The sequence below is a fragment of the Salvelinus fontinalis genome, chromosome 9, assembly GCF_029448725.1.
Source record: "Salvelinus fontinalis isolate EN_2023a chromosome 9, ASM2944872v1, whole genome shotgun sequence".
NCBI classification, from domain to species: Eukaryota; Metazoa; Chordata; class Actinopteri; order Salmoniformes; family Salmonidae; genus Salvelinus; species Salvelinus fontinalis.
This window is the reverse complement of record NC_074673.1, coordinates 40,912,780-40,936,553: the sequence shown is the minus strand read 5'-3', so window position 1 is coordinate 40,936,553 and position 23,774 is coordinate 40,912,780. Positions and strand designations below refer to the sequence as shown.

Here is a 23,774-nt window from a genome sequence, read left to right as displayed (position 1 = left end):
CAAATTTGACCCGTGGTTGATTTTATTTGGCCCCCCAAGTATTCTGAGAAAAAAATATGATATTATTATTTATTATTATTGTTGGACATAAGACTAAAAACGCCAGTAAATCAGCTCCAAGTTATTTTAATTGAGGAAATTAATCAAAGTATTCCCACGCATAATAGAGATATACAATCACCAGCCAGTTTTTTAAGTACACACATCTAGTACTGTATCGTACCCCCCTTTGCCTCCAAAACCGTCTGAATTATTTGGGGTAATCTACAAAGTGTCAGAAATGTTCCACATGGATGTTGGTTCATGCTGACTCGATGGCATCATGCTGCAGATTTGACGGTGGTACGTTCATGATGCGAACAACCTGTTCCATCTCATCCCAAAGATGCTCTAATGTAGTGGTCACCAACCTTTTCTGAGTCAAGATCACTTTTTGAGTCAAAATGCAAGCCAAGATTTACTGCTCATATATATATGAGCCCGTCCTCATATATATATATATATATATATATATATATATATATATAATATATATATATATATATATATACACTGCTAAAAAAAATAAAGGTCTGGATTTGGAGTCACACTCAAAATTAAAGTGGAAAACCACACTACAGGCTGATCCAACTTTGATGTAATGTCCTTAAAACAAGTCAAAATGAGGCTCAGTAGTGTGTGTGGCCTCCACGTGCCTGTATGACCTCCCTACAACGCCTGGGCATGCTCCTGATGAGGTGGCGGATGGTCTCCTGAGGGATCTCCTCCCAGACCTGGAATAAAGCATCCGCCAACTCCTGGACAGTCTGTGGTGCAACGTGGCGTTGGTGGATGGAGCGAGACATGATGTCCCAGATGTGCTCAATTGGATTCAGGTCTGGGGAACGGGCGGGCCAGTCCATAGCATCAATGCCTTCCTCTTGCAGGAACTGCTGACACACTCCAGCCACATGAGGTCTAACATTGTCTTGCATTAGGAGGAACCCAGGGCCAACCGCACCAGCATATGGTCTCACAAGGGGTCTGAGGATCTCATCTCAGTACCTAATGGCAGTCAGGCTACCTCTGGCGAGCACATGGAGGGCTGTGCGGCCCCCCAAAGAAATGCCACCCCACACCATGACTGACCAACCGCCAAACCGGTCATGCTGGAGGATGTTGCAGGCAGCAGAACGTTCTCCACGGCGTCTCCAGACTGTCACGTCTGTCACGTGCTCAGTGTGAACCTGCTTTCATCTGTGAAGAGCACAGGGCGCCAGTGGCGAATTTGCCAATCTTGGTGTTCTCTGGCAAATTCCAAACGTCCTGCACGGTGTTGGGCTGTAAGCACAATCCCCACCTGTGGACGTCGGGCCCTCATGGAGTCCGTTTCTGAGTAGACACATGCACATTTGTGGCCTGCTGGAGGTCATTTTGCAGGGCTCTGGCAGTGCTCCTCCTGCTCCTCCTTGCACAAAGGCGGAGGTAGCGGTCCTGCTGCTGGGTTGTTGCCCTACTACGGCCTCCTCCACGTCTCCTGATGTACTGGCCTATCTCCTGGTAGCGCCTCCATGCTCTGGACACTACGCTGACAGACACAGCAAACCTTCTTGCCACAGCTCGCATTGATGTGGCATCCTGGATGAGCTGCACTACCTGAGCCACTTGTGTGGGTTGTAGACTCCGTCTCATGCTACCACTAGAGTGAAAGCACCGCCAGCATTCAAAAGTGACCAAAACATCAGCCAGGAAGCACAGGAACTGAGAAGTGGTCTGTGGTCACCACCTACAGAACCACTCCTTTATTGGGGGTGTCTTGCTAATTGCCTATAATTTCCACCTGTTGTCTATTCCATTTGCACAACAGCATGTGAAATTTATTGTCAATCAGTGTTGCTTCCTAAGTGGACAGTTTGATTTCACAGAAGTGTGATTGACTTGGAGTTACATTGTGTTGTTTAAGTGTTCCCTTTATTTTTTTGAGCAGTGTATATATATATGTATATACACACACACACAGGTGAACCTTAGCCAAATACATTTAAACTAAGTTTTTCACAATTACTGACATTTAATTATAGTAAAAATTCCCTGTCTTAGGTCAGTTAGGATCACCACTTTATTTTAAGAATGTGAAATGTCAGAATAACAGTAGAGAGAATTATTTATTTCAGCTTTTATTTATTTCATCGCATTCCCAGTGGGTCAGAAGTTTACATACACTCAATTAGTATTTGGTAGCAATGCCTTTAAATTGTTTAACTTGGGTCAAACATTTCGGGTAGCCTTCCACAAGCTTCCCACAACAAGTTGGGTGAATTTTGGCCCATTCCTCCTGACAGAGCTGGTGTAACTGAGTCAGGTTTGTAGGCCTCCCTGCTCACACAGGCTTTTTCAGTTCTGCCCACAAATTTTCTATAGGATTGAGGTCAGGGCTTTGTGATGGCCACTCCAGTACCTTAGTTGTCCTTAAGCCATTTTGCCACAACTTTGGAAGTATGCTTGGGGTCATTGTCCATTTGGAAGACCCATTTGCGATCAAGCTTTAACTTCCTGACTGATGTCTTGAGATGTTGCTTCAATATATCCACATTATTTTCCTGCCTCATGATGCCATCTATTTTGTGAAGTGCACCATTCCCTCCTGCAGCAAAGCACCCACACAACATGATGCTTTTGATTTTCCCATGATGTCAAGCAAAGAGGCACTGAGTATGAAGGTAGGCCTTGAAATACATCCACAGGTACACCCCTAATTGACTCAAATGATGTCAATTAGCCTATCAGAAGCTTCTAAAGCCATGGCAGAATTTTTGGGAATTTTCCAAGCTGTTTAAAGGCACAGTCAACTTAGTGTATGTAAACTTCTGACCCTCTGGAATTGTGATACAGTGAATTATAAGTGAAATCATCTGTCTGTAAACAATTGTTGGAAAAATTACTTGTGTCATGCACAAAGTAGATGTCCTAACCGACTTCACAAATTTGTTGTCAACAAACTATAGTTTTGGTAAGTGTTTGAAAAACGAGTTTTAATGGCTCCAACCTAAGTGTATGTAAACTTCTGACTTCAACTGTATGTATATTACTTAAAAAACGTAAACCTTTGAAACATTAACCCACACTTTATGATCAAAAGTATGTGGACACCTGCTCGTCGAACATCTCATTCCAAAATCATGGGCATTAATATGGAGTTGGTCCCCCTCTTTGCTGCTATAACAGCCTCCACTCTTCTGGGACGGCTTTCCACTAGATGTTGGAACATTGTTGAGAGGACGTGCTTCCACTCAGCCACGAGCATTAGTGAGGTTGGGTACTGATGTTGGGCAATTAGGCCTGGCTCCCAGTCGGTGTTCCAATTCATTCCAAAGGTGTTCAATGGGGTTGAGGTCAGGGCTCTGTTCTTCCAGTAAAGTTCTTTCACACAAATCTCGAGAAACCATTTCTGTATGGACCTTGCTTTGTGCACGGGGGCATTGCCATGCTGAAACAGGAAAGGACCTTCCTCAAACTGTTGCCACAAAGTTGGAAGAACAGATTCACCTAGAATGTCATTGTACGCTGTAGCTTTAAGATTTCCCTTCACTGGAACTAAGGGACCTAGCCCGAACCATAGAAAAACAGATCCAGGCCATAATTCCTACTCCACCAAACTTTACAGTTAGCACTATGCATTGGGTCAGGTAGCGCTCTACTGGCATCCACCAAACCCATATTCGTCCATCGGACTGCCAGATGATGAAGTGTGATTCATAACTCCAGAGAACGTGTTTCTACTGCTCCAATGGCGGCGAGCTTTACACCACTTCAGCTGACGCTTGGCATTGCGCATGGTGATCTTAGGCTTGTGTGCGGCTGCTCGGCCATGGATACCCATTTCGTGAAGCTCCCGGCAAACAGTTATTGTGCTGATGTTGCTTCTAAAGGCAGTTTGGAACTTGTTCGTGAGTGTTGCAACAGACGATTTTACGCCCTACAGCACTTGGTGGTAGCTTGAGCTTGTGTGGCCTACCACTTTGGCTGAGCCGTAGTTGCTCCAGGACGTTTCCACTTCACAATAACAGCACTTACAGTTGACCGGGGCAGCTGTAGCAGGGCAGAAATTTGATGAACCCGGCTTGTTGGAAAGGTATCCTATGATGGTTCCACGTTGAAAGTCACTAAGCTCTTCAGTAAGGCCATTCTACTAATAATTTTTAGGATGTGACTGAAATAGCTTAATCCACTAATTTTGAAGGGGTGTCCACATACATTTGTATACAGTGCATTCGGAAAGTATTCAGACCCCTTTTTCCACATTTTGTTACATTACAGCCTTATTCTAAAATGGATTAAATTATTTTTCAATCATCAATCTACACACTATACCCCATACTGACAAAGTGAAAACAGGTTTTCCAAATTGTTTGCAAATTAATACAAAATAAAAATAAATAGAAACAGAAATACCTTATTTACATAAGTATTCAAACCTTTTGGTCAAGGAGGGGCGGCAGTTAGCCTAGTGGTTAGAGTGTTGGGCAGGTTGCTATATCGAAAGGTTGCTAGATCGAATCCCCGAGCTGACAAGGTAAAAATCTGTCATTCTGCCCCTGAACAAGGCAGTTAACTCTCTGTTCCTAGGCCGTCATTGTAAATAAGAATTTGTTCTTAACTGACTTGCCTAGTTAAATAGTGAAACTCACGTGTAAGTCTGTGCTGTTGTTTTTTTGTCGCACTGCTTTGCTTTATCTTGGCCATGTCGCAGTTGTAAATGAGAACTTGTTATCAACTGGCCTACCTGGTTAAATAAAGGTGAATTTTTAATAATAAAGGTTAAATTTGCTAAGAGACTCGAAACTGAGCTCAGGTGCATCCTGTTTCCATTAATAATCCTTTTAAGATGTTTCTACAACTTGATTGGAGTTCACCTGTGGTGAATTCAATTGATTGGACATGATTTGGAAAGGAAAACACCTGTCTATATAAGGACCCACAGTTGACAGTGCATGTCAGAGCAAAAACCAAGCTATGAGGTCGAAGGAATTGTACGTAGAGCTCCGAGACAGGATTGTGTCAAGGCACAAATCTGGGGACACATTGAAGGTCCCCAAGAACACAGTGGCCTCCATCATTCTTAAATGTAAGAAGTTTTGAACCACCAAGACTCATCCTAGGGCTGGCCGCCCAGCCAAACTGAGCAATTGAGGGAGAAGGGTCTTGGTGAAGGAGGTGACCAAGAACCTGATGGTCACTCTGACAGAGCTCCAGAGTTCCTCTGTGAAGATGGGAGAACATTCCAGAAGGACAACCATCTCTGCAGCACTCCAGACGGAAGCCACTCTTCAGTAAAAGTTACCTGACACCCCGCTTGGAGTTTGTAAAAAGTTACCTAAAGGACTCTGACCATGAGAAACAATATTCTCTGGTCTGATGAAACCAAGATTGAATTCTTTGGCCTGAATGCCAAGCGGCACGTCTGGAGGTAACCTGGCACCACCCCTATGTTGAAACATTGTGGTGGCAGTATTATGCTGTGGGCATGTTTCTCAGCGGCAAGGATTGGAAGACTAGTCAGGATCGAGGGAAAGATTAATGTATGCAAAGTACAAAGAGATCATTAATGAAAACCTGCTCCAGAACGATTGTTCTGATTGTCCTTGATTGGCCCAGCCAGAGCCCGCACTTGAACCCGATCTTACATCTCTGGAGAGACCTGAAAATAGCTGTGCAGCGATGCTCCCCATCCAACCTGACAGAGCTAGAGAGGATCTCCAGAGAAGAATGGGAAAACCTCCCCAAATACAGGTGTGCCAAGCTTGTAGCATCATACCAAAGAAGACTCGAGGCTGTAATCGCTGCCAAAGGTTCTTCAACAAAGTACTGAGTAAAGGGTCTGAATACTTATGTAAATATTTTTTTATTTTATACATTTGCAAATATTTCTAAAAACCTGTTTTTACATTGTCATTATGGAGTATTGTGTGTAGATTGATGAGGGAAAAAACTATTTAATCCATTTTAGAATTAGGCTTTAACAATGTGGAAAAAGTCCAGGGGTCTGAATACTTTCCGAGTGCACTGTGTATATCTTATTTATAACAGTTCTGTAGCAATGTGGTTTGTGGTAAACTATATGTCCAAAACATTATCATTGCATATTTGCTATGCTTGAATTGCCCTGCCATTGTTTTTTTCAGACCATTTTGAAATGATATGATCGCACTGGTAATATATCATTTGTTGTACAGCTGAATGAGCAGAATCCTGATGGTCTGTCTGAGGAGAGAGAGCAGCGGTAAGGATGCCTCTCACCCAAGTCACCAACCATCTGCTGAGAAAAGGGCACGCAGTCTTCCAGCTGATGGCGAACTCAAGTCGCACTGCATTATTTCTGCCTCATACGCCAATTCGTGTATTTAATCCGATGTCCAGATGAAGTGAAATATCAATATCAAAAAATGGACAAGCTGCTAGTAATAACAATGCAAGCTTATCGAAACACTTTGCTATGAAATACTAATTCGTTGCAGCTGCGGTGCTGGTTGTAGCGGGAGTGGAAGTAGGGAGAATGCACATTTTATTGGTTATAAAAGTTTTGAACAAAGTGTTGACAGTGCTGAATAACAAAAAACATGAACTTACTCCTAAAAACAGCAGCTCTTTGCTCTATTCATTGAGTCTCTCTCTAGTCATGGTTTCAAATGTTTTGTGCTCGGGGCTTCACTGTGCGGACACGGTGATCCGAACTATCTGATTGGCCAGCGGTAGGCCTATAGGTGCACTTGATATACACTGGGACTCCTGGGTTAGGTGAAGTTCTAACTTCAGACACATGAAATGGTTCAAAATGGGAACACTTGCCTTTCAGGGGCTAGGGCTGCTGAATCAAGTGCCCCTACCGTCAAGAGCACAAAACGTTTTTTTTAAAATTACATTTACTGTTGTGTTTTTTACAAAAATGTTTGATCAACTAGGAATGCCTTGGAGATTGACTGTTTGGTGACCACTACTATATTGGGTTGAGGTCTGTAGACTGTGCAGGCCACTGAAGTAAATGTAACTTGCTGTCATGTTCCAAGCTATGTTTTTCAAACTCTTCAATTGTCCAGTGTCGGTGATCACATGCCCACTGGAGCAGCAGCTTCTTGTTTTTAGCTGATAGGAGTGGAACTCTGTGTGGTTGTCTGCTGCAATAGCCTATCCGTGACAAGGATCAACGAGTTCTGAGATGCCGTTCTGCTTTAACACTGTTGTACTGCTCCGTTATTTGTGTCTGTTGCCCACCTGTTAGCTTGCACGATTCTTGCCATAGATGACCCTGCTGGTCAGTTGGAGATTTGCTGGTTCATAGATGACCCTGCTGGTCAGTTGGAGATTTGCTGGTTCATAGATGACCCTGCTGCTCATCTATGAACGTTTGAACATCTTGGCCATGTTCTGTTATAAATCTCCAACTGGCACAGCCAGAGGAGGACTGGCCACCCCTCAGAGCCTGGTTCCTCTCTAGGTTTCTTCCTAGGTTCCAGCCTTTCTAGGGAGTTTTTCCTAGCCCCCATTCTTCTACATCTGCATTGCTTGCTGTTTGGGCTTTTAGGATAGGTTTCTGTACAGCACTTTGTGACATCGACTGATGTAAAAAGGACTTTATAAATACATTTGATTGATTTGTGATCTTCCTTCAACCTCTCTCATCAACAAGCTATTTTTGATCACAGGACTGCCGCTGACAGGAGTTTTTTTTGTTTGTCGCACCATTCTTGGTAAACCCTAGACACTGACGTGCGTGAGAAGCCCAGGAGGGCAGCCGTTTCAGAGATACTGGATCCGGCGCACCTGACACTGAAGATCATACCACGCTCCAAGTCGCTTTGGTCACTCGTTTAGTTTTCACTTTTGCCTTATGGCAAGGTGCTCCATCATGCTGGAAAAGTTATTGTTCGTCACCAAACTGTTCCTGGATGGTTGGGAGAAGTTGCTCTCGGAGGATGTGTTGGTACCATTCTTTATTCATGGCTGTGTTCTTAGGCAAAATTGTGAGTGAGCCCACTCCCTTGGCTGAGAAGCAACCCCACACATGAATGGTCTCAATATGCTTTACTGTTGGCATGACACAGGACTGATGGTAGCGCTCACCTTGTCTTCTCCGGACAAGCTTTTTTCAGGATGCCCCAAACAATCGGAAAGGGGATTCACCAGAGAAAATGACTTTATCCCAGTCCTCAGCAGTCCAATCCTGTACCTTTTGCAGAATATCAGTCTGTCCCTGATGTTTTTCCTGGAGAGAAGTGGCTTCTTTGCTGCCCTTCTTGACACCAGGCCATCCTCCAAAAGTCTTTGCCCCACACCTGCCTGCTGCCCTTCCTGAGCAAGCTCTGTACTGGTGGTGCACCAATCCCGCAGCTGAATCAACTTTAGGAGACGCTCCTGGCGCCTGCTGGACTTTCTTGGGCGCCCTGAAGCCTTCTTCAGAACAATTGAACCGTTCTCCTTGAAGTTCTTGATGATCCGATAAATGGTTGATTTAGGTGCAATCTTACTGGCAGCAATATCCTTGCCTGTGAAGCCCTTTTTGTGCAAAGCAATGATGACGGCACGTGTTTCCTTGCAGGTAACCATGGTTGACAGAGGAAGAACAATGATTCCAAGCATCAACCTCCTTTTGAAGATTTCCAGTCTGTTATTTGGCCTCAATCAGCATGACAGAGTGATCTCCAGCCTTGTTCTCATCAACACTCACACCTGTGTTAATGAGAGAATCACTGATATGATGTCAGCTGGTCCTTCTGTGGCAGGGCTGAAATGCAGTGGAAATGTTTTTGGGGGATTCAGTTCATTTGCATGGCAAAGAGTGACTTTGCAATGAATTGCAATTAATCTGATCACTCTTCATAACATTCTGGAGTATATGCAAATTGCCATCATGCAAACTGAGGCAGCAGACTTTGTGAAAATTAATATTTGTGTCATTCTCAAAAATTCTGCCCACAACTGTACATAAAGAGAGACCTAAGACAACAACATAGCATGGTAGCAACACAACATGGCAGCAGCATAACATGGTACAAACATTATTGGGCACAGACAACTGCACAAAGGCAAAAGGTAGAGACAACAATGCATCATGCGAAGCAGCCACAACTGTCAGTAAGTGTGTCCATGATTGAGTCTTTGAATGAAGAGATAAAACTGTCCAGTTTGAGTGTTTTTTGCAGCTCATTCCAGTCTCTAGCTGCAGTGAACTGAAAAGAGGAGCAAACCAGGGATGTGTGTGCTTTGGGGACCTTTAACAAAAGGTCCCCACATACAACACCCGTTCTGACTGGCAGAACGGGTGTTGTATGTGGAGGATGAGGGCTGCAGTAGATATCTCAGATAAGGGGGAGTGAGGCCTAAGAGGGCTTTTAGAAATAAGCATCAACCAGTACGACGTGTATACAGAGATGACCAGTTTACAGAGTTGTATAGAGTGCAGTGATGTGTCCTATAAGGAGGTTGGTGGCAAATCTGATGGCTGAATGGTAAAGAACATCTAGCCACTCGAGAGAAACCTTACCTGCCGATCTATAATGGGTAGGATGGTCATCTGAATCAGGGTTAGTTTGGCATCTGGGGTGAAAGAAGAGTGATTACGATAAAGGAAACCAAGTCTAGATTTAACCTCAGCCTGCAGCTTTGATATGTGCTGCTAGAAGGACAGTGTACCATCTAGCTATACTCCCAAGGTACTTGTATGAGGTGACTACCTCAAGCTCTTAACCCTCAGAGGTAGTAATCACACCAGTGGGGAGAGGAGCATTCTTCATACCAAACCACATGACCTTTGTTTTGGAGGTGTTCAGAACAAGGTTAAGGGCAGAGAGCTTGTTGGACACAAAGAAAGATTTGTTGTAGAGCGTTTAACAAAAAATTCCAGGTGGGTCCAGCTGAGTATAAGACTGTATCTGCATATAACTTGATGAGAGAACTTCCTACTGCTTGAGCTATGTTGTTGATGTAAATTGAGAAGAGCGTGGGACCTAGGATCGAGCCTTGGGGTACTCCCTTGGTCACAGGCAGTGGCTGAGACAGCAGATGTTCTGACTTCATACACTGCACTCTTTGAGAGAGGTAGTTAGCAAACCAGGCCAAATACCCCTCAGATACATCAATGCTCCTTAGCCGGCCCACAAGAATGGAATGGTCTACCATATCAAAAGCTTTGGCTAACTCAATAAAAATAGCAGAGAAACATTGCTTAGAATCAAGGGCAATGGTGACTTCATTCAGGGCCTTTAAGGTCGCTAAGCACATCCATAACCTGAGCGGAAACCAGATTGCTTACCCGAGAGAATACTATAAACGCCAAAAGGCGAGTTTTTCCAACACGTTTGATAAACAGGGCAAAATATAAATTGGCCTATAACAGTTAGGATCAGCTTGATCTCCCCTTTAAGTAAAGGACGCACCGTGGCTCCCTTCCAAGCAATGGGAACCTCCCCAGAGAGGAGAGAGAGTTTTAAAAATGTCAGAGATAGGCTTGGCAATGATAGGGGCTGTAACCTTAAAGAAGAAAGGGTCTAAACCATCTGACCCAAATGTTTTTGGGGTCAAGTTTAAGGAGATCCTTTAGCACCTTAGACTCAGTGACCGCCTGCAGGGAGAAACTTTGTAGCGGGGCAGGGGAAAAAGAGGGACGAGCATCAGGGATAGTCGCATTAGAAGGGATGGGAAATGTTTGACGGGCAAGGAGGAATGGCTGAGTCAAATAGAAATCCTGACTTAATGAAGTAGTGATTTAAAGAGCTCAGCCATGTGCTTCTTGTCAGTAACAACCACATCATCAACATTAAGGGACATGGGCAGCTGTGAGGAGGAGGGTTTATCCTCCAGGTCTTTAACTGTTTTCCAGAACTTCTTGGGGTTAGACCCAAAGAGAGAGAACTGCTCCTTAAAGTAACTAGGTTTGGCCTTCCGGATAACCTGAGTGCACTTATTTCTCATTTGCCTGAATGAGAGCCAGTCTGCCAAGCGATTTGACAAATGGAATTCTTGAGGTGGAGTAACTCTGCCAAATCAAAGTCGAACCAGGGGCTGAACCTGTTTTTAATTTTCTTTATGGGCGCGTGTTAACAATACCACTGAAAATATAAAAAAGAAGGTCCAAGCGTCTTCCACCAAGGGGATCAAGCTGATTCTATATCCATTTAAAGAGGCCAGGTCATGAAGGAAGGCTTGCTCATTAAAGGTTTTTAGCAAGCGTCTATGACAAATCAGGACAGGTAATTTCACTGAGCAGCCATTACGAACTCAGGCTGTAAAACTGATCACTAAGGTCATTACAGAAAACACCAGACTGATACCTATCAGGATTATTTGTGAGGATAACATCACGGCATAGCCTTTTCTGGGTGTTTGGAGTCATACCTTGTGGGATTGTTAATAATCTGTGAAAGATTTAGGGAGTCCCATTACTTTAGGACTTGGTCAGGTGGTTTAAGCATGTCCCAGTTTAGATCACCTATCAGGACAAATTCAGACTTAGTGTAAGGGGCCAGGAGAAAGCTTATGGCATTTAGGGTACAGGCCGGTTCTCGTGTACAAATGTGATCATGTAGAAATGTAAGCAAGGTTTGAAATGATTGTTTAAGTAAAATATTATACCTGTTTGGGCTTCTTGCTGTCAATTTGCAGTCTACAAATGATTTGTAATTATGTTCCAGCCCCCTGACCATCTGCTCAAGAAAAGATCGGCCCGCGGCTGAATCTAGTTGATGATCCCTGCTGTACAGTATGTGGGTTGAGTAGTTAAGCAAGCTGGCACAAACACCATCCCACATACTGGACCAAGTGCTCTTTAACATTTCTCCTCTGAGGGTAGAGTCCCACACTGTGCCAGGTCTCTGGTGTCCCTTCAGCCTCTCAGTCTGGCCATGCCCTGTTGGTCAACGGCTATTCTCCACTCCAAGATGCTTCTCAAATGGCACCCCTGATTCTATTCCCTATGTAGTGCACTTATTTTGACCAGAGCACTGAGCACTACATAGGGGATAGGGTGCCATTTCAGACACAGTCCCTCTGTGTGCCAGGTTTCCCTTCAGTCTCTCTGCTGGCCACGCCCTATTGGCTAACGGCTGTTCTGTTCTCCACTCCAGCATACTATCCTATCTACATCCTAATAAGGTCTCTGACCTGCTTACTGTGCTGGACCATCAGCAGTATCACTGCACAGACAAATTAGGGCCAATAGCTCCCAGTTTGTGAACACTGCGTACACTAATCTGTGTCTGATGAACACTGAGCATTTTGTCCAGACCAAACATGACAGCGTTTAGAACTGTGACTCACCCCGCCTCACTGAACAAAAATATAAATGCAACAAGTAACTATTTGAGTTACAGATCATGTAAGAAAATCAGTCAATTGAAATAAATTAATCAGGCCCTAATCTATAGAGTTCACATGACTGGGAATACAGATATGAATCTGTTGGTCACAGATACCTGAAAAAAAGGTAGGGTGTTGATCAGAAAACCAGTCAGTATCTGGTGTGACCACCATTTGCCTCATGCAGTGCGACACATCTCCTCCGCATAGAGTTGATCAGGTTGTTTATTGTGGCCTGTGGAATGTTGTCCCACTCCTCTTCAATGGCTGTGCGAAGTTGCTGGATATTGGCGGGAACTGGAAGAGGCTGTCGTACGCGTCGATCCAGAGCATCCCAAACGTGCTCAATGGGTGACATGTCTGGTGAGTATGCAGGCCATGGAAGAACTAGGACATTTTCAGCTTCCAGAAATACACATGGTCTGTGGTTATGAGGCCATTTTGACTTACTGACAAATTCTCTAAAATTACATTGGATGGGGGCTTATGGTAGAGAAATGAGCATTCAATTATCTGGCAACAGCTCAGGTGGACATTTTTGCAGTCAGCATGCCAATTGCACGCTTGATACATGTGTGGCATTGTGTTTAGAGTGACCTTTTATTGTCTCCAGCACAAGGTGCACCTGTGTAATGATCATGCTGTTTAATCAGCTTCTTGATATGCCACACCAGTCAGGTGGATGGATTATCTTGGCAAAGGAGACAGGGATATAAAAACAATAGCACAAAATGTGAGAAAAATAAGCTTTATGTTCATATGGAACATTTCTGGGTCTTTTATTTCAGCTCATGAAACATGGGACCAACACTTTACATGTAGCGTTTTTATTTTTGTTCAGCGTAGAAGAGGCTCTCCATTTTGGCAATCGGTCCATCTGGTCTGATATTACTGTGTCTCGTCAGTGAATCAGTGTTGTTCTAAAGTAGGTCACTTGTTGCGGATCCAGCAAACAAACACAGATCCATTATTGCCTGCATGATGAAAAAAAGATGTTCAAAATAAAAGTATACCAGCAGATCCCTCTAACAAACCCATTGTATTGGTTTATTCCTGTGTGTGTGTGTGTGTGGGGGGGGGGGGGGGGGGGGGGGGGGGGGCGGCTGAGAGAGGCTGTCTACAGTTAAAATGTGCTAAATTAAATAATAAATCCATAAGTACTGTTTTTTGTGTTTTGGTGGAATGTGCCATTGTGTGGGTGTTGCAGAAAATGGACTTCTGAAGCTCATGATTGTGAACTCATTGGTGCAGTGGAACCTTCACTCTTCTGTTTTCAACAGCAATAGTTATTACCCCAAAACAATCAGTTTCTCTCCTTTACCAAACTCTAAATCTCACTTTTATGACCATATCATAATATCCATACCCTCCGTTTAATTTACCTCCCATCACATTCTGTCTTCCCTCTTTCATTTCATCCCCTCTCCCCTTCTCTCTCCTCCCTCGCCTCTGATCTTCTAGTGTGGCGGCGCTCTCATGCTGCATCATTGGGGATGACACGTGCTCTCTGTTTATTGCCAAGGCGAGAAGGAAGGGAGAAGGGAGCGCGAGATGGAGAGGGAGGGAGGGAGCGGGAGAGAAAGAGGGAGGGAGGGAGGATGAGAGGGAGAGAGATCTGGAGAGCAGAGACCCCATAGAATACACTGCCTCTTTCTGTAGCACGCTCATACACACAGACTGGAACAGACTAAGGGAAAGCGAGAGAAAAACAGACGCACTATAAAATACGCAACAATAGCAGCTGTTGAAGCTCAAACCACCACAAGAGGTAAGTTCTTATGTGTGTATGTTCAGTTTGGATCTGATGATGATACCTACATGAGATAGAATGACAGAACTCATTTTTGCAAAGCTTGACTTAACTCTTTGATAGTGCATAAGAAGGTTAAGGTACATCGATCATGATAGCACATACTGTATAGGGACATTAGCTCCCCCAGATCATCTACTGTCTCCTAGCTGTATAAGTGAGGCTCTGACTGTGCCCCAGTACCAGCCTCTGCATTGGCGTGAGTACGAGGTCGTCAGGTTGAATTTATTAACCCTAGAAACAGGAGTGCGTCATACAGATCAGTACTGCCCTGGGCAACCTGCGTATTAATAAGTAATATAGAGAATATACAGTCTAACTTCCTTACCAGGAGCAGGCCTTCTGCTTTCCAGTTAAAGAGAATAGCGAACTGCTTTGCATTGTTGTGTTTAGTTGTGTATCAGCTGTAGAAAAGGTTTGCGTACCCTCCCCTCCAACAACCAGCAGCCACACTAATCACTAACACACTGCACTTCATATCTGAGGCCATTGCATGTGTAAGGGATAGAGTTAGAGATGGATAGAGACAGGAAAGCTTATATTCTGGTCAAAATAGACTCTGTGTTCCAAGTTTTACAGTCTCAATGAAGAGTTCATCAGTGGACATTTCCAGAGCGTTCAGAAAGTGTCCACATGCCCCTTGACTTTTCCCACATTTTGTTCTGTTACAATCCGAAATTAAAATGGATTACATTTATATGCTTTTGTCACCGGCCTACATACAATACCTCATAATGTCAAAATGGAATTATGTTATAAGATTTTTTAATGAATTAAAAATGAATTGGTGAAATGTCTTGAGCCAATAAGTATTTAACCCCTTAGTCATGGCAAACCTAAATAAATTCAGGAGTAAAAATGTGCTTAACAAGTCACATAAGAAGTTGTATGGACTAAGTCCTATGCTATAACAGTATTTAACATGAATTTGGAATGACTGCCTCATCTCTGTACTCCACACATAAAATTATCTGTAAGGTCCCTCAGTCGAGCAGAGAATTTCAAACACAGATTCAACCACAAAGAACAGGGAGGTTTTCCAATGCCTTGCAAAGAAAGGGCACCTATTGGTAGATGTGTAAAAAAAAACAGACATTGAATATTCCTTTGAGCATGGTGAAGTTATTAATTACACTTTGGATGGTGTATCAATACACCCAGTCCCTACAAAGATACAGGCGTCCTTCCTAACTCAGTTGCTGGAGAGGAAGGAAACCACTTATGGATTTCACCATGAGGCCAATGGTGACTTTAAAACAGTTAGAGTTTAATGGCTGTGACAGGAGAAAACTGAGGATGGATCCACAGTTACTCCACAATAATAACCTAATTGACAGAGTGATAAGAAGGAAGCCTGTACAGAATAAAAATATTCCAAGACATGCATCATGTTTGCAACAAGTAATACTGCAGAAAATGTGGCAAAGCAATTAACTTTTTTTCCTGAATACAAAGTGTTATGTTTGGGGCAAATCCAATACAACACATTTACTGAGTCCCACTTCATATTGTCAAGCATAGTGGTGGCTGCATCATGTTATGGGTATGCTTGTAATCATTAAGGACTGGTTAGTTTTTCAGGATAAAAAAGAAACGGAATGGAGCACAGCCAAAAGCCTAGAGGAAAACCTGGTTCAATCTGCTTTCCAGCATACACTGGGAGATAAATCCACCTTTCAGCCGGACAATAACCTAAAACACAAGGCCAAATCTACACTGGAGTTGCTTACCAAGAAGACAGTGAATGTCTTACAGTTGTTCCAAGTTACAGTTTGGACTTAAATCTATGGAAAGATCTAAAATGGTTGTCTAGCATTGATTAACAACCAATTTGACAGAGCTTGAAGAATAAAAACAATTATAATAGGCAAATGTTGCACAATCCAGATGTGGAAAGTTCTTAGAGACTTACCCAGAAAGACTCACAGCTGTAATCACTGCCAAATGTGCTTCTACAAAATATTGACTCGGGTGTGAATAAATTTGTTATTTCTGTACTAATTTTCAATAAATTTGAAAACATGTCTAAACATGTTTTCACCTTGTCATTATTGGGTATTGTGTGTAGATGGGTGAGAGAAAAAAAACAATTTAATCCATTTTGAATTCAGGCTGTAACAACTAAATGTGGAATAAGTCAAGGGGTATGAATACTTTCTGAAGGAACTTTAATTGGATATCTGTTAGGCCTCCATTTCTTTTGAGCTCTTTGTGTATGTGGATGTTCGTTTACATGCTGTGTGCACAGCCTCCTGCCTCATTGAATAGTGGTTGCACACTGAGACCTGTAGGCAAACCCTTTGAGATCTGAGGCTGAATGTCAGGCCTGACATGGTGTGAGTGATCTTCACCCCCTGTCAGCAAAATGATGACGCTCCTGGGCTCTGGTGGAAGTAAATGCTGATATGTATCATTTTCACCTTGTGAGAAATATGTCCTGTTCATTTCTACAGTTTCTGTCGACAAGATAATATGAAATAATATGGGTGCAGCCCCAATTCATTGTCTTATATAAGCCTAGTGCAGAATTCTAATACATACATTTGTTCTAGGATCAAAAGCTTTGACAAATGAACAGTAGACACAATGTCCCTGTTTTTTAATCCACACTGTCTATTATGATTTATTATCACCTTATACATTGTAAAAAGGATGTTATCAGGTTAGCTTTTTCTCCTTCGGCATATGCAAGCTCAACAAAGCCCACTGTATCCTATGGGACCAGGTCTGTTTCTCTGCTGCTCTTGGATATTAATAGAACTACAAAGAGCATTATAAACTGGGTGGTTCGAGCGGTGAATGCTGATTGACTGAAAGCCGTGGTATATCAGACCCTATACCATGGGTATGACAAAACATTTATTTTTACTGCTCTAATTATGTTGGTAACCAGTTTATAATGGCAATAAGGCACCTCGGGGGTTTGTGGTATATGACCAATATAATACGGCTAAGGGCTGTATCCAGGCACTCCACTTTGCGTCGTGCGTAAGAACATTCCTTAGCCGTGTTATATTGGTTATATACCCCCCCCCCCCCCCCCCCCCCCGGGCCTTATTGCTTAAAAATACCCTGTGGATTTGTTCCTCTATCAGCTAGGTTGTGGCAGATAAAATTGCTTTGTTCCTACCACTGTAAAAAATCGACCTATGAGTCATGACGATATGGCTTGAACTTTGCTGTTCACTTTTTTCCCTCACTCTTTCAATCTCCAACGGATGATTTTATTTTGTACTAATAGATGGGGCCCGGATTGTTTTGGAACTTCCCTTCAAAGGCTAACTGCACGGTGCCGCAGAGCCTGCTGCAGACCATGTACGTAGTGCCTTCTGGAATGGACTTCATATACTGTATATAGCTTCCATAACTTATGTTTTGGGCATCTCATTCATCGCTCTTTCCATTCACACTGTCCGTCCTTCCTAAAGTCATGAGCTGATGACTGCAGTGTTTCACACCGAGGCCTAGCTTGTGGACCAGTGGAATGTAACTTAGTGTCCTGGACTAACAAGCTAATGGCCAATCCCTGCAGAGCATTGGACGGCAACTCATGACTCTGTGGCCAATCGTGGCTCAGTATTGGACTATTACTTGTGAGTCATCAAGCACTTTTTTGGCAAAGTTAAAAGAGACTCATGAGCCATGGACCAATTGCAGCAGAGCACTGGACCAGGACTGATGCAATTTGGGTGATCAAATGATGACTCGTATCTCACCTTCACCCCATTAAGGCCTTGGTAATGATGCTCAGAACGAGCTTTAGCCAAGCATCACAGCACACATTCTCTATGTGTGTGTTATATTACCATCCATCAGCTTTGAACCCCAGCCGTAGCTGTTGTTGTGTTCAGTCTGGACAGAACTGCATGTTCCACACATATTGCATGCTAATCATGTCCTTGCTTTGGGGTGTGTAGGTATAGTCTCAAACTCAGTATTAGCATACGCTTGATAGTCTTTTGAAGTAAGGTATAGCTCGTTTTCAAGTGTTTGAAACCTGTTGCGTATTTTTTTTGTTTAGACTTTTGGGTTTGTTTCCTGACTACCCACTGGGCACAGACGTCATTTCAACGTCTAGTTTTGATTTACATTTGGTTGAGTTGTCAACTAACGTGAAATCAACCAAACATGTGACCATGTCATTGGTTTTATGTTAAAAGTTTAGTTTAAAAAAATAAGAAATGCCCATACGTTGATGACTTTTATTAAATCCAATCAGTTTTCCACATTGATTCAAAGTTGTTGTTTTTTATGACAAACAACATTAATTCAACCAGTTTTTGCCCAGTGAGTAACCAGCATACAGTACTTACTTCTTTTAGTTTTCAGTATCTCAAGTACACATTTCCAGCCCAAACAAACATGCTGTTATTTTTTGGGGGTGGGGGGGGGGGTCGGCAATAAAGAGACTGGATGCTATAGGCCTAGATGTTGTGGATGTTTGGGTTACAGTAGATAGACAGTGGGGGATTCAGTGAAGCGGATCATGTAGCCCGTTGACATATTGGATATTGAGTGTGGCTTCACTGGACAAGGATGTTGGCTGACGTCAGAAATGGCCGATGAGGGGCATGAAAGACTCCAGCCACCCTAGTCATAGACTGTTCTCTCTGCTAACGCATGGCAAGCGGTACCAGAGTGCCAAGTCTAGGTCCAAAATGCTCCTAAACAGCTTCTACCCCCAAGCCATAAGACTGCTGAACAGCTAATCAAATGGCTATGCAGACTATTTGCATCTCCCCCCCCCCCCCCCCCCCCCCCTTTACGCTGCTGCTACTCTCTGTTATTATCTATGCATAGTCACTTTAATAACTCTACCTACATGTACATATTACCTCAATTACCTCTACACCGGTGCCCCCGCACATTGACATTGACTCTGTACCGGTACCCCATGTATATAGCCCCGCTGTTGTTATTTACTGCTGCTCTTTCATTATTTGTTATTCTTATCTCTTACTTTTTTTAGGGGTATTTTCTTAAAACTGCATTGTTGGTTAAGGGCTTGTAAATAAGCATTTCACTGTAATGTCTACACTTGTTGTATTCGGCGCATGTGACAAATAACATTTGATTTGATTTGAAGACATCATTTTCTGACCAGCTTAAGTACCCACCAATCTGTAAGCTTTAACAAAACTGAGTCAGGTGGAAGGAGAGGGTTTGGATGTCTAAGAAAAGGGCTTCCAACTCCCTGTTGGGCAGATCCTTTACAGTGTTACATTTCATAATAAAATAATTAAGAGATCCATCTTTTGATCTATAAGAATGAACGCTGCAATCGAAAATGTAGTCTTGTTCAGGAAGGTTTTAAGACCCCCCCCCCCCCGCCTCTCCCCTCTCTGTTGTGTACAGGTCCCATTGAGAGCCACATGCCATGTCCTTCTGGAAGACTGGCTCTGTCCCAAAGCCCTGGGTACCTATAGTGACAGGAGGCAGGGTTAGGCAGGCTGGAAACACAGCCCTGTGGATTCCTCAGGGGACACGGCCCTATCAGGCCATCTCTGACGCCAGAGCTGAGAGGAGCATAGACACAAAGATAGGGTTAGGCTGCGTCCCAAATGGCACCCTGTTCCCCATGAAGTGCACTACATAGGGAATAGTGCACTACATAGGGAATAGTGCACTACATAGGGAATAGTGCACTACATAGGGAATAGTGCACTACATAGGGAACAGTGCACTACATAGGGAATCGTGCACTACATAGGGAATCGTGCACTACATAGGGAACAGTGCACTACATAGGGAATAGTGCACTACATAGGGAATAGTGCACTACATAGGGAACAGAGTACTACATGGCTGGCCTGCAAGGCAGTACTGTAAGTACAGGTATATAAGGCTAAATGCCAGGGGCACCAGCCATAGCAGCCGCAAGTTGATATCCGGTTATCAAACATGGATTAAAAATTGATATCTTGCTCCCCCCAGCGCATGTTCATCTAAGGCCTTCAGACATACACCACTATATTAAAAATGGAATGTGTCACTTCAAATAGTGGAAAAAAAGCTGAATCTCTAACATTGTTTTGATTGCTCTCTCTCTCTCTCTGTGTGTGTGTGTGTGTGTGTGTGTCTCGTTCTCTCTGTCTCTATGTGTCTGTGCCAGTGAGATGATGCCACTTCAAGATTGACCTGCTGAAGTGAATCTCTGGTCATGTTGTCAGTCTCTGTTAGCATCATTCTCTGGGCTTGTGTGGGAGGCGAGTCCTGTAGGGATATGTCCACTTAGCTCATAAACAACACTTGGATTAGCACAGAGAAACCAAGCAGGAGCAGAGAGAATGACGGATACAGAGGATGGATTGGTACTAACAGATGCGGGTCTGGTCTGAGTAGACTAGAAGATCCCCAAGAAGGGTTTTGAGTTGTTTTGTTTGAAAGCAGATCATTGAGAGAAGAGAGATGAAGTCTGTGACGACAGCAGGATTACTGTGAGAGAGGTGACACTGGTTGCATCTAAAATGGTACCCTGTTTTCTATATAGTACGTTACTTTTGACCAGTGTTCTTGTTTGCACTTAATCATCGTTAGTGTGTATAATTGATTTCATTTCTTGAGTTGTTAGTTTCCAGTCTGCTGAGGAGAGCAAAAGGCCATATTCTGTTTTGGAAGAGTTGGCCTTTAATCCTCTCTAATGTTATCGTCCATATGGCTAATTAATATGCCGTACTGGAGTTAATTATGTTACTGACAGAGAGGAGGCTTAAAAAAACATGAATCAAGTAACAGTGTCTTTCTGGATGTTGTTTTTCCAGGGGTCACTGGTGGGCCAGCTTTATTGAATTTATGGGTCAAACAAACTGTTCAAAAACTCGTCAGTAAGAGTTAAAATCCTGACACTACCCAAACACATACATTACACAACGAAACGCACACACATGACAGAGAGCTGAACCTGGCCCAGTTTCCGGGAATTGATTCTGAATCGTGCATCTGGTCAGATGCTTCCCCCTACATGCACATCCCATCGATTTCTTGTCCAGCGGAATGCTTTTCCTCAGGCCCACTCTCTATCACCGATATGAGTCACACATAAGGCCCCTGCAACTGTAATTGGGGACTGTGAGAGAGAACTAGTCTCTCCACAGTACAAAGTCAACCCTTCCAGCTCACAACCCTATGAGCTACATGAGAGGAAAGGAGAGTGATATGTTGGATATGGAGGATGGAGGACGGCCAGCCAGACAGAGGTAGTTAGTGTGGGTAAAGAGATGTGAGTGGGGAGCAGCTGGTGGTAATGAGAAGAGAAGGAACAGAGAAGGTAAGCCAGATCCTGTTAGAACCCAGGCGAGTCGACAGCACTGCTGGAGGTTGTCATGGCTACAAAATCTGTGTAGAACTGTAAAAGAACAGAGGAGAGGAAGAGGGAGAGAGAGAGAGAGAGAGGGAGAGAGATGAAAAGGAGGACCGATTTATTTGACCATCCTTGACCGAATAAAATTACGTTCTTCTCTTGACTCTCATGGAGAAAAACAAACCTCACATCTTCTTTTCACTAACAGAGAGCAGATGAAGAAAAGACACTGGATGAAAGGAGACTTTGAAGTAGCACTTGACTACTTGACTCCATTGACCATGGATGCACAATGGGCACACATAAAACACACACACACCACCAGCACCACCCAAAAGTGAAGTTGATGTTCCCGATCATTCTCATTTTAGGGTAAATGTTCAAGTCCCCCTCATTTCATTTAATTAGTATGAGGAATAATTCCTCAGAGAAAATATAAAACCGTATTTGTGGATTTAGGGAATATTGAATAAAGCAGCTAGCAAACAAAAGTATTGAGTCATTTAAACCTGAATCAGTGGGTTTGAAACGGCTTCAACAGGGACGAGTATAGACTGTAATGGTAATTGATTTCACAGCAAGCCATTTTATATAAGGAGAGAGAGAGATTAAGCAGGCAGAGTGATGAGGCTGGTTGTCCTGGTTAGTTCCTAATTAAAGTTGGTCATGGGCCCATTATAATGTCATGCAAAGGTCACTTTCAGACAGAGAACAACAACAGTGTTGTCGCAAATAGGAGGAGAGGGTTTTGTTATCCAGTGTCGCAAATTACTTAGAGGGACTTTTGTTTTGGAGTGTCTGCATCTGGGTTTTGTCTAAGGGTCTGGAAACTTCCGCTGACAAGAGAGAGAGCGTGTGTTGACTAGCTGTTGCTGTTACTGCATCCCAGCCATTAAACAACCTGTCACTGTGTGAAGTTGGGGTTTCTAAATCATTATGAGGCCACTTTATCACCGTGCATGACTCAATTTGGTAGGAAGGCTCAAACAGCAAACAATGTTTTGATGCTAACTAAGTCTGTCAGTAAAGTACTTGATCCAGCAGGGAATAGTTGTAAATCTCATAGGTTTCCATATTTCACCATACATGCTTATTGGGCTGACAGCCTCCCATTGCAGCTTCTTTACCATTACGTTTTGATCATTTTTACGTTTTTTTATTCAATAGGCCTTCTTTTATTTTGTTGCATTTGTTTTTCTTGACAATGAGTGAGTTAATGTGCCTGTGTGTGCATGCCTATCGAACGTCTACACCACCTTGAACTTTTGTCACATTTTATTGCTTTACAAAGTGGGATTGAAATATATTTAACACAAAATACTCCATAATGTCAAAGTAAAAATATTGTTCTTTGTTTTCTTCTTTTTACAAATGAATACAAATGAAATAACTAAAATATAGTCTCTGCATAAGTATTCATCCCCTTTGTTAAGGCAAGCCAAACTTAGTTCAGAAGTAAAATGTGGCTTAACAAATCACATAAGAAGTTACATGGACTCACTCTGTGTGAAATAATAAGGGTTGACATGATTTGTTTATGACTATCCCTCAGTCAAGCATCGACTTTCAAGCACACAGGCATAGTGGTGGCTGAATCATGGTATGGGTATGCTGGACATCAGTAAAGATGGGAGGTTTTAGTATGAAAAGAAACGGGATGGAGCCAATCACAGGCAAAATACTTGAGGAAAACCTGCTTCAGTCTGCTGTACACCAGACACTGGGAGAGGAATTCACCTTTCAGTAGAACAATAACCTAAAACACAAGGCCAATACTACACTGGAGTTGCTTACCAAGAAGACAGTGAATGTTCCCGTGTGGCCTAGTTACAATTTTGACTTAAATCTGCTTGAAAATCTATGACAAGACTTGAAAATGACTGTCTAGCCATGATCCCCAACACCTTGACAGAGTTTGGAGAATTTTGAAGAGAATAATGGTCAAATATTGCACAATGCAGGTGTGCAAAGATATTATGAGACTTAACCAAGAAGACTCACAGCTGTGATTTCTGCCTAAGGTATTTCTAACATGTATTAACTAAGGGGGGTGAATAGGGAAAACCTAGTCAGTTGCCCAACTGAATGCATTCAATGTATCTTCTGCATTAAAGAGGTGAGGGGGGCTGCCTTATTCGACGTAATTGGCGCCAGGGGAACAGTTGTTGGGGATTAACTGCCTTGCTCAAGGGCAGAACGGCAGATTTTTCCAACTTGGCGGCTTGTGGAGTCAAACCAGCGACCAACACTCCCAACCACTAGGCTACCTGCCGCACAAAACTTATCTAATACTTATACTTGTAAGACTTATCTAATCATGGTATATTAGTGTTTTGT

The 23,774-nt window shown here is 43.1% G+C and overlaps 1 protein-coding gene across 4 annotated transcripts in view; it reads left to right on the top strand.

Moving 5' to 3' along the window:
- The first annotated feature begins 13,920 nt into the window (after window positions 1-13,920).
- LOC129862603 (protein NDRG4-like) overlaps window positions 13,921-23,774 on the top strand; it is a 41,766-nt gene continuing 31,912 nt past the window's right edge. Inside the window, exons 1-2 of one of the 4 annotated variants that reach the window (XM_055934423.1) lie at window positions 13,921-14,095; window positions 17,379-17,452. In XM_055934423.1, the coding sequence (XP_055790398.1) occupies window positions 17,379-17,452 (74 nt within the window). In that variant the 5' untranslated portion in view covers window positions 13,921-14,095. The remainder of the gene's footprint in view (window positions 14,096-17,378; window positions 17,453-23,774) is intronic. The other 3 variants (XM_055934424.1, XM_055934426.1, XM_055934425.1) reach the window with 3 other exon arrangements.